The 12,150-nt window shown below is 38.2% G+C and overlaps 1 protein-coding gene across 2 annotated transcripts in view; it reads left to right on the top strand.

Annotated features, from left to right (window-relative positions):
* Positions 1–7,213: 7,213 nt before the first annotated feature.
* lrch2 (leucine-rich repeats and calponin homology (CH) domain containing 2) overlaps positions 7,214–12,150 on the top strand; it is a 212,949-nt gene continuing 208,012 nt past the window's right edge. For both annotated transcript variants that reach the window (XM_051934686.1, XM_028815629.2), the window contains exon 1: positions 7,214–7,460. In XM_051934686.1, the coding sequence (XP_051790646.1) occupies positions 7,220–7,460 (241 nt within the window). In that variant the 5' untranslated portion in view covers positions 7,214–7,219. The remainder of the gene's footprint in view (positions 7,461–12,150) is intronic.

Below are 12,150 nucleotides of genomic sequence, written 5' to 3'. Positions count from 1 at the left end.
GCATGGTTACGCTGCCCCTTAATTCTCACATTGCTGCACACTTCATGACTATACTGGCCTTCTCCTCATCCACTTGTGTCTCCATAGAGCACCTCCAAAACTCATCACCTCTGCTCATACCATAAAAACAGGTAAGTGGAAAACCCCCCATTTTATCAGCCTATGCTTATGAGAAACGTGATCCCTTAGTAACTGGTACATAACCAAAGCCCCTCTGTCTTCTTTATCAGAACAGGAACCAAATCTCAAGATAACATCTCTGCCTTCCTGGCATTGTTGAAGAGATGTATTAACCTAGATGCTCTTACAGTTTTCTGTGCTTTCAGAACTTCTGGTTGCATCTCATCCACCCCTTTAACCTCGGAACTGAAGAGTTTCTCAATGACTATAAAGACCTTAGCAAACAGACGTATCAATCCAACTGGATGCTTCCTCAACTACCTTCTCCAAACAAGGGGTACCCAAAAATCTAAATCTTTCAACAGTATCTGTAGTCCAGGTTAAGATATGTCTACCTTTGCCCCTGGCAGTATAAGTCATGTTGCACCCACTGTTCTTCAGTTTTTGTCACAACCAGTTTGAAGCCATTTAAAGGTACTGTAATTAACCATAACCTTACCAGAATTTTTCAAACCAAGCCTTTGTTATGGCCATCATCACATCTACAAGTTTATCTTTTGGTTTGATCAAGAGACCACTGTGCTAATATTGCCCAGAAGGCTTCTTCTTTAACTATTCAGTTTTCACTAATAGTTACTTGGGTGGCAGCCATGACAAGCTTCAACCATCTTTCTGCTACATATCCTTATAGCCACCTTCACTGTATAGGACTTGAACAATGTTCATTCAGACTACATGTCCCTAGTTTTACTTGAAATACAGAAGTACCTCTTCTGATGTTGAGAATTAAATGGATCCCAAGCAGAGGTGCCAGCTTGGCATTCTCTCTCACTACTCAGTTGAGTGTTTCAGTTTGTACAATGTATAATATAGCCATCTGTTAATCAAGTGGTCCTCAATTGACTCTGTCTCTTTAAAAAGATATCCTTAAACATGTGGCATCAGATAAGATGACATTGTATTTTGCAGGGGATGCAACCACTGTGCACCTACACTTGCATTTACAGAATTCTTCCTGGTTTTGTCTCTCTCTTCTTCTCTCTCTCTCCTTTTGCTGAATTTTGAGGGGCTTAAAGGTGCTGTTTGGCACCCTGGAGGTGCATGCTTGGCAGCCTGTCACATATTAAAGGGGACCCCTCATAATATGACAACATCTTAAAGAGTTTGTAGACCTGTTTCTTGTTTGAACCACTGTGAAAGATAATCTTTGTGTTTTTATTCAGCTCATATTTCTTGTTCTTTGATATTTGCTGTTGTTTTTGATTTAATTTTTCATTTCTGAAATGTAATTGCTATAGTTATTTTTATTTTTTTTGTTGTATGTTTCATTCTAACGGTTTTCCTTCAAATGCCCATCCATGATGTATTCATTTAAAGCCAGTCATCAGCCTTGTTAGAAGGCTTATAGGGTCCTGTTTTCTGTACCAGAACATGATGAACCACAAAGAGGTTTTGGTTTTCCTTATACATACACTTTGTGTACTGATACTAATCTGCAGACATACAGTATGTCAGAGTAAAATATAGAGGGGCATACTAGCCCCTCTAAAACATCGTTATATGACAGTGGGTGGTATGCTTTGTCTCTGTGGGCACCAAAATGAAAGAGTAGCTTCTGAGGGAAAGTGAGCAGCTTAATTTATGGTGAAAGTTAGGATGTCCTTTTTAATACAGATGGTCTCTCTTCTGTCCTAAGAAGGAAGCAAGTCATTTGGAAGCTTCTATACAGGCCAGGATCTTTAAAGAGAGGTCTTTGCTGAGGGGTGTATAGACCTTTCGGAGCCATCGCAACTAAAAAAATGGTTTCTGTGTTGGGCGCAGAACTGAGTGGTTTTTTTAAGGTGAGTCCCTGTCAGAACACCCTCCAATACGTTCTTTCCTCCCAATGCTTGCCTTTTAGTGGTGATTGTGAGAATAATGGACATGCAGACTTAATAATTCGCTATTTTCTTTATGCAAATTGAACCACTGCTTCGAGGTGTAATCATTTTTAGTTACAGACTGTAAAAAATGCTGCAGCACTGTACTGGTCGGAGATGGACTGGAATGTAAGATGGGATGGAACTCATTCCTGTACCTTAGATAGGGATGCTTTCACTCTGGAAATTAGAACTCAATAAAAAGGGTGGAAAAGGTGGAGGGGGTGGCATACATGACCAGTTCCTACTAGTGTTAAGAAAATTTAGAGAAGGGGTAGAGGGAAATAAATAAAAAATAGGACAGTTGAGAAAGGCAATCACACAAGGAGGAGGAGGGTGTGGGGAAAGCAGTCAGGTGCCCCCAACTGTCAGAATGATTACACAGCACCTGTAGAAGTAGGCCCAGTATTTAAATAAAACTCCTTTGACTTGTATTTTTACAGAATGCCCTCTTTTGTTCTGGGTGCAGGACATATTGTGGGTCCCCAGCACTTTAACACATTGGGAAAATTTACCAAATGTCACAATGGTTCCCCCAGTAGGTGCACTTCTGGGACACACTTTGCAGTGGCAAGTGTTGTTGTCCCCTCTGTCCACACTGGATTATCCAGTGTGACCTTTTCTCTTTACAGGCATACAGGTATACTTTGTAGGGCTCACATTCACTGAAAAATACTGTAGGTTACTTCATCTCACAGACTGCTGCTAGTCTAAAACAGCACACGCACACACACAGAGGCACCCCAGAACAGGCATTGGAAATCAACATTTTCAAGCATTAGAAGACAATTAACCTGACTTTTAAAGCTGATTTAACTCATAATTTCAAATTATTTATTATTAAAGGAATACTGTAATTTCATAAGAATTTCTGGTACGACTGGATCATGGGCAAGTGTCTTGGGCGTTGGCTCTTCAACTGTGCTGAAATGCTGGGTGACTTGGTGAATTCAGCAGTACTACACTCAGATGTGAAAACACTGTAACAGACAAACAGCATGTGAGTGACATTGGTGTCATCATCTTATTCAAATATTTTTTAAAAGAGCTAGTCCAATAATCAGTGCAGTTATATTACATACTCTTCTCTCCTCTCCTCTCCTCTCCCTCTCATCTCTTCTTATCTCCTCTGCTTTTGGGAGTATTCTGGCAAATTCTTGGGTAGTTTAAAGATTTTGTTCTTTACTTCAATATTATCTTGTTTCTCATTGTATACATTTGTAAATACCTATCTTGAAGCTCAAAGTCTGTAGAAATCATAATATAAGTAGCTAAATGCAGCTCAATGCAAGCTAAATATAGCTACATTACACTTACAGTATGTCTAAATAACCTTTTAAAGTAATCATTATAGTGATGTACTAATTATTTATTATATTTGTTATGGAACATCCCTTTGCCACACTGGTAGAGAACTTACCTTCAATACAGTATGCATATATAATGAGAATTAGAAAATTAAGAGAAGAGTCATCATTTAGCCTCATTTCCATTTCCATATTGTGTTAGTTGTATATTTAAGTCTTTCAGATACACTAAAGTTATTTACCAAAACAAGACTTTAAATTCTAAATTAGTACAAACATTACAGGCGGCAATGTGGTTCACTTCCCTGGTTCTTCCTGCGTGGAGTTTGCATATTCTTCCTGTGTCTGTGTGGGTGTCCTCCGGGTGCTCCTGTTTCCTCCCATAGTCCAAAGACATGCAGGTTAGGTGCATTGGCAATCCTAAATTGTCCCTAATGTGTGCTTGGTGCATGGGTGTGTGTGTGTGTGTGTGTGCCCTGTGGTGGGCTGGCTCCCTGCCCGGGGTTTGTTCCTGCCTTGCACCCTGGGCTGGCTGGGATTGGCTTCAGCAGACCCCCATGACCCTGTGTTAGGATATAGCAGGTTGGAAGATGACTGACAAATATTACAAAGAAAAATGTACCAATGACAGACTTATTAGTCTGAGATCTTCCATGAAGGTTGTTCTTATCACTTCTTTTATTAAGCTTCACATCATGTTTGGCAGTACATTAAATGATGGTGTTCATTCACAGAAACTCTGCAGAGGTATAATGGAAATACTTCTGCAAAAGTAGATAATGTACATTGTCACACACGTGCGAGTTGGAGGCAGTCAAAGAGCCTAAAGGTGAGTGAAATATCACGAGACAGAGGGTCATCACGTGGTGCTTACCTGAATCTCTTTTCGCCTACAGAAAACCTGACGAAAACTAAGAAGCTCCACTTCCGGGTTCAAAATGGCTGAAACGATGTCACCTCCGGTTCGTCACGACGACATCACTTCCGGTCCCACAATCCACTGCTTCCTGTCTCCAATCATTACTTCCTGCCAACCATTTCCTGTCCCATCATTCCCTCTGCTATTTACACACCATTTTGTTCCCAGTAAAACATTCAATGTACTGAAAAGTCATCTGAATCAGTGTTGTTATTATTGTCTGGACGACAATATATGGGGACAATCCCCAAACCTTTTTCTGTTTGTAGAAGTCTTTTTTTGCACAAGATCATTTATTACAACATGTAAAAAAGAAGCAATTGTTGGAAAGCAACTGATATTAAATTCCATATTATTTTACAGTAATATCTCTAAATATTACGTTGATATAATATTAAACTGCTAAATTTAGGAAAAAATAAATAGATAGATAGATAGATAGATAGATACTAAATAATTCAGGATCCTGAGTCTTAAATAGCAAGTCAATCAAAATTAAGTCAAAAGAGTTAATTAGCAACAAAAACTGGCCACTAAGTAAAAATAGGGATAACATGAAAACCTGCAACCTCAATAGCACTCCAGGACTGGAGATGGAGACCCCTGACACAGAACAAGCATACATACTCACAAATGCACTGGAGTTACCTACAATCCTTAAACCTAATGTGACAGGTGTCTAGGTTACATTTATAGGTATTCTAACCTAAACACAGTTAAAATATCAGACTATGCCACGCAGTTTTATTAACAGTCTGGGAACTCTTGAAATTTAAAGATAATAGCACACAGATTTCTTTAAATTGGGCGGTAAGTAAACACACAATGGAAGACCCAGCAGCATTTGAAGAAAAATAACAGCAACTTGTATTACACCAGACAATATAAAATTTACCAAGAAGATAAAAGTACATAAGAATCTAAAAATATCAGGAGTGAAAACCTTTTTAAAAGTGAGCACACAGTCCACACTCTATAAGTCTATTAAAACATAACAGTACAGGATACAATCTTTGGTGGTGTGAAGTCCAAGTTGCACATTGTGTTAACACAGTGAGTAATCTTCCAACTGTCACGCTGAAACACTCTGTTCGCTGAATGCTTGTTTCCCAACTGGACTGGCTTCACTCAGTCCTTTCATGAGTCTTCTCTCTCTCACTGGAGTCAGTGTCTCTCTGGTGAAACTGCCTCTTTATCCCTGGAGGTAGGTGTCACTGTCTTTGTGCCTTGCAAAATGTCAGCCATGTACCCTCATCTGCCTCAGAGTCCCAGCGCTCATTGCGAGTGATCTTGACAGTGTTTTCAGGGGACCATCTCCCCCTATACCACCCACTGCCCAGAAGTATCGTATTGTGTGATTGCTTCAGTCTCTTCCGAGATCAACACAATGATCAATTAAACAATGGTACATACCAATTACCTTACACATATAAATAGTGTAAAAAAAAAGATCATTGTTGTTTGCTATTAAGACATATACCACTTTATGCTAATTAGAAACCAATGTCTCCAGAACAATGTTAATTGAAACGAAACCAGGTAAATGCAAACATTTTCCAAGGAAGCGGGCAGTTCTGTTTTCACAGTCTTGTATTTTGATGAGATTCAAAGCAGTTGATTCTTTTGCAAGACAGGTACATATCTATGTCTTGCAGTCAGACATCAACAATAACCTGTAGCCAGAATTATTCAGAAAATTTGCCTTTTCACTTATCACCCTGGTCTCAACAAAGGGTGCATATTGCCCCTTCATCTATTGGCTTTTCATATTTATTATGTACCTGTATTTTGCCTAAGAGAAAAAGACAACCACCCTTTGTACAAACATGTTCTCCCACTTAGAATTGTGAGGCTAAAACAGAGTACTTGGGGAAAATCCATGCAAACATGTGGAGAATGACAAATGTTCACAGAAACAGTGACCAGACTGGGAACCCCACCTTTAGTGGAGTGCAGAGACAGTAATGCTACTTTACCAGCCCACATCTAAAGTGACTTTGAGGGACAGGCGTTTCAAAAATATTACCAAACTTATTTTGATTTATGAGATTGCATGCACCCTTGTGGTCACTGAACCTGGTTTTGCAACAACTTTTCTCCAAGTAACTTGTCTACATTCCACAAACTAAATCCATATATGTTACGTAAAATGACATCTGTAAATTGGCTAAAGTTGAGTTATCTGTGATTGGCAGGCATTTCCTTCATTAATTGGCTAATTCCTTCTGCTCAGTCTTATCATCTACAGTCTGGCTGCTAGGAGAAGATTGAATCAGAAACTATGGACAATCAGTTACTTAGTGTCAAACAGTTAACAATTAAAACCTTTGTTGAGGTCCCAGTACGTAGCAGTAAGTCACTAATAAATTCGCTATGGGAAGCCCCATTGTAAAGTACTGCTATTTTTAAGTCTTTCTAAGTCATACTAACATCAAAACAAATAGCACATAGTAAACGATTTGATACCCGCACTCACATAGGTATCATCATTTAGTCTAACGTGTTAATGATATGTTAATATTCCTTATAGGGTTTAATTATGTTAGTGTGGATTTTAGAGCTGTGGTCCGATTTAGTTCAATAACCGCTAACCACTACAGGAATTAACAGGAGCAAGACTAATAGATCAGGGAACACACATCTTTCTACACCCATTCAACCAATAACACGGTTCACCTTATAACGGGCGCAAGACTAATAGACCAGGGAACACACATCTTTCTACACCCATTCAACCAATAACACGGTTCACCTTTTGTCACTTGAGAACCAATAAATGTATGAAATATTTACCATATCCCTCTACTAAAAGCCTGGTTTGTTGTACAGCTACAGCGTGTCCACGCGCTCTTGTTATTTATACTATACACACCGCTTAGCTCTGCCTCTCTCGCTGTGCGCATGCGCATTGAGGCCGTACAGCCGCTGCTATTATTGTCCGTATAATTTCACATATGAAAATGGCGGCGGCTCACGGAGGTGGAGGAGCGGCAATGGCTCTACAGAGCCAACACTATCCGAATGGACCTCACTGGTCCCCGGGCACTTGGCATCAGCAGCATCACCTGCATACTGTTCGGAGCCTGGATAGGGCGCTGGAGGAGGCAGTTTGCTCGGGGATGCTAAGCTTAAGCGGCAGGAAACTGAGAGATTTCCCAGGGAGTAGCTACGACCTGACCGACACAACGCAGGCAGGTGGGTTTAGGCACATAGACTTCATTTCTTAAAGAGATTTATTTGCATTCTTTTGCCTGTGAACATATGTTCCAGTTATTCCTTTTACTTTTTCAGTTTTTTATTGCGTGCATTAGAGTATAGTTGCTAATCTCAATATTGTTTACTCTTAATTCATTCTTATTTGAAGGATTTGCCGCTTTCCATGCTACGCTATGTGTGACATGAATCCGTCTATAATGATAAACCGTTATTCTCGTTACTATGGTTTGCGTACCCGATCAGCGATGTTCATTCATTTTATTTAGAATATGAAAATCTGCGGGGCGGGTGGATTGGCAGGGGGAGTAACCACCAATGGCCACTGTTCCTCGCCGAAAAAAAAGTGGTGTTGCAAGTTATTTTTTCCTTTTCCAATAATTTAATTTAATGTATGGCTAAATTTAAACAACCCGTTAGATAAGCAGACCGTAGCGTCCCGATTGGGTCATTCAGTGAAGAATCAACCCCACCAACCCAACCCCCTTGACAATACACGCTGCTGAGCACCGGCCTGTTTACTTGTCGACGGGGTATCGAGAGTCGTTGTTTGTGATTCTCATTTTCTGTTGGCATCCCTGAAATTATTATGCATGCTGCCATATCTAGCTTTTAGTTACACTTTTCCACACATACACAGACTAGATTGCTTTAGCTTATGTCTATGCTCCGATCTTTACGCATCTGTTATTCCACGTACCGGGGGGCTTGTCACTTTGTTGTTTCTAAACATCCACCACAATAGAAGACTGGAATTTACGTTTCTTTTAACTGCCAGTGTCTGTGTCTGTGGACCTAAATGAAATGTCTGAACGAAAACAAACGTGAGCATCAGCCATAGTTGAGGTGTGCACGTAGTAGTGGCATGGGTTGAAGGCTTTGTCTGAGAAGGCAATATGCGAGTGGTCTCGGCAGGCGCCCCATATTTATGCAGTTTAATATCAGCTGGAATTGCACATTTTCAGTCAAGATTCAGTAATGTATCCAATATAACTTTTCATGTAATTTTGATATTTTCCCTGCATACTAATGTACAATTTATATATGTGCAGAAATGTGTTGATTAATCACGCTTGTGAAGCCTACAGAATGAAATACAATGGGATTGATTCATTGATAGTCTTGGAAACGTAATTATACCAGGAGGGATAATGTAATGAATCTTACTTCTTAACTCTCCAACTGTAGTTCTAACAGTTGTGATTCTACAGGCGCAGAAAGAAATAAAATAAGTACATCAGTAATCAGTACATTACAGAAACGCCAGCAAGTTCATCTTGGTGCAGACAAATTGTATCACAGACTTGTGAAATAACTTAAAATGGTTTTTGTGTACTTGAAGAAATGAAAAGATGAGGTCTAACTTGAGTGTGAAGCTGTTTCTTTACTTGCACACAGAGATGGTACAACTGACAATAAATGGACATCATTTGTTGAATTCAGTTCAAAATCATGCTGTTTGTAATGTTACTTAAAATATTTCATAAAGTGTATTACTAATGGATTTTAGGGAAGGCATTCTTGCAAATAATGCCATGAAAGTGGAAAGAATGAAAGAAAATAAACTAGTTACAGGCTTATGGTGGATCAGAGCAAATCCTGAAAGCAAGGCAGGCACAGATTCCATTTGATGTGTGTTCTACCTCAGGGGTCGGCAACCTTTTGCTAACTGTGTGCCAACTTAAGGTTTCAAATTATTCAGAGTGCCAACATCACATATTATTTTATACAAGTCGAGGTCAATATTCTTATTTTACCATATATTTTATTTTTATATTTTAATTAATTAATATATAGTGATATTCAATAATATGTAAAGTTGTAAACAACATTAAAAGAAATAGAGTTTCTTGAAAGATTTTTAAAAAAAACTTTTTTATTATTAATGGGAGCCTTGCCCTTGCATGGTCTTGGCCAGTTGCTCAATATCAACAACATACTTTGTCACTTTGAGTTTGACACAATTTTCTGAATGTTCAGGCGTTAGGCGACTACGTTGTGGATTTAGCACTGCTTTCATGTGAGAGAAAATTTGCTCACAGGAATAGGTTGATCCAAAAGCTGAAAGAAGAGCAAAAGCAATTTTCTTCAAACAGATGTAATAATTCGGAAGGGATGTCCAACAGCTGAGAATAGCTGCAGACTTTTCTAGATTTTCATTTTCCAGAGACTTCCGTAGTTCAACAAATTTTGATGTCCATAATTCTGAAGATCTGAAGTCAATCTGTTGCATTTCAAAGTCATCAATATCCATCCAACTAAATAGTTCCAACTGGGTAGTTTCCAAATCAATTATATCAGGCTTAATGAGATACGAAAATAAGGATCCATGAATGTGAAAGTCTTTACTTCGTTTATCAAATTCTGCTTTGAGTGCTTCAATGTACTCTTGAAGCTCATCTACATTTACTTCAAATTGATTTGAGAGATTCTTCACATTCGGGAAGTACTGGAATGCTTTGATGTTGATATCACGGGAAAAAATGTCTAGTTTCATTGTAAATGCTTTCCAATAGCTGTAAAGATCAAGTACTGTTTGTCCCTGTCCTTGTAATTTCAGATTAAGTTCATTTAAATGTGTGCTTATGTCAGTCAGAAACATCAACTTTAACACCCAGTTGTCATCATTCAGTTCAGGAAAATGTTTCTTTTTTTCATTAAGAAACACCTTAATAGCTCCAAGGCAACTGACAAATCTATTTAAAACTTTGCCTCGACTAAGCCAGCGAACATTGCTGTGTAGCAGAAGATCTCCATATTCACACTCAATTTCTTGTAAAAGAAACTTGAACTGCCTGTGAACCAGTGAAGAATGAGAAATTATAAAGTTGACTATTTCAACAACAGTTGTCATCACAGAGACCAAATTCAGAGATGAGGTCTTTGCACATAGGCTCTCCTGGTGTATAATACAATGAAAATTCAAAAGTTTGCGGCCAACATGATTTTCAAGAAGTTTTACAAATCCTTTCTTCTTGCCAACCATTGCAGCAGCACCATCGGTTGTCACACAGAATAACTTGTTTAAGTCTATGTCATGTTTAGCAAAATAACTAATAAATGCAGTCAAAATGTCTTCTGCTTTGGTTGTGTCATGAAGTGGTAATAAGCAACACAACTCTTCATAAATGTGATTATTTTCAGGATATCTTGCAACCAAGGCTAAGCGAGACAAATCGTTTAAATCAGTGCTTTCGTCAAGCACAACACTAAATACTTGAGATTGTTTTAATCCAGATATTTGTTTAGTTGTTACATTTTCAGCTAAATCAGTTATGCGCCTCTCAACTGATCTTGCAGAAATTGGTATTTCTCTAATACGAGTGAATATAATCTCCTTATTTGGTAAATCACCGAATAAAATTTCAGCACTGCTTAAAAAAGTTTCTTTGATGTATTCTCCGTCTGTAAACGGTTTCCCTTTCAAAGCAATACATTCAGCTATTTTATAACTACATTCAGTAGCTTTAATCTTCATTCCAACTGCTTTGCTCAAAATACTAGTTTGTTTTTCGAAACCAGAAATAGCTTTTTTGATAGCTTCACTTTTCTCTTCTGAGGTTTTAAACTTAGACTGGTGTTTTGTTTGAAAGTGTCTTTGTACACTAGATGTGCGACACACAACACTTTCACAACAGAAAGCACACACAGCACGATCTTTTTGTCCAACAAATCCATATTCTTTTGTCCAATTTTCTTGAAATGGTCGATGATCAAGTTTCCTTTTCTTTGCAGCCATATTTAACAAAAATGATCTTCTGGAAATATAAATAAATCAGCAAATATCAATGCCAATATTTACATATAAACCACTACTTATAAGCAACAAAAAACTTTACAAAGATATACATTTTTTTTATGAATTGTTTAAGAGCACACTCAGCAAACACATCCGGTTCACATGCATATTTATTTAAATTACCGAGTCATTCAGATTTTCAGATATTAAATACATAAATACACACATAAATTTGTCCGTGTAAACGCAGAATTATAGATCTACATACGTGCATATGAGAGGAAAACCGTCAGTAAACTGTCAGCTATAACTAGTCATAATGACACTATAATGCCGATCGCTGTACACAGCTTGTTTAGAAGCGTGGGCCTTAATTATATTGACGTTTTTTCTAAGTAGATCTAGGAACTAATAAAAATATGACCATCTCAGTTTTTTTATACAATGGATATATTTAGATTAATCAATATGAACCATATATATTATTCAACTACCGGCATCCGGCCTTTGTAGATCTAGATCTGCATATTTGCAGCACGTGACCGGAACGTCGCAACCAATGTTCATATTAGAAAACATTTATAAAATGCAAAAACCAACGTTGTTCTATAGTGGGTATCGTTAAAATATCACCTGAAAAATTATATCTGTGCTTGTATACAACGAAATCCAGATATACACACAACAGGTTTTAAAGCAAATGCGCCACAATTTTTTATGTAATAGAATTTTGATCTCGCTAGTTGGCGTTACTGTCGTTAGTTTCTGAGATTTCGCATATAGACTGTTCCCCTGACCTACTTAGACTGCTGTTACAACAAGTCTGGATAAGTCTGTGGCTGGTACCCTGCTACGCCCAAGTGCCGAAATGAGCGAGGAAACCCCGCTAATCGATTTATAATCAACTTTATACAGGAAACGTGAAGAGTCTGC

The sequence above is a fragment of the Erpetoichthys calabaricus genome, chromosome 12 (assembly GCF_900747795.2).
Source record: "Erpetoichthys calabaricus chromosome 12, fErpCal1.3, whole genome shotgun sequence".
Taxonomy (NCBI): Eukaryota; Metazoa; Chordata; class Cladistia; order Polypteriformes; family Polypteridae; genus Erpetoichthys; species Erpetoichthys calabaricus.
Note: the sequence above shows the minus strand (reverse complement) of the source record. Positions and strands in the feature narration are given on the sequence as shown.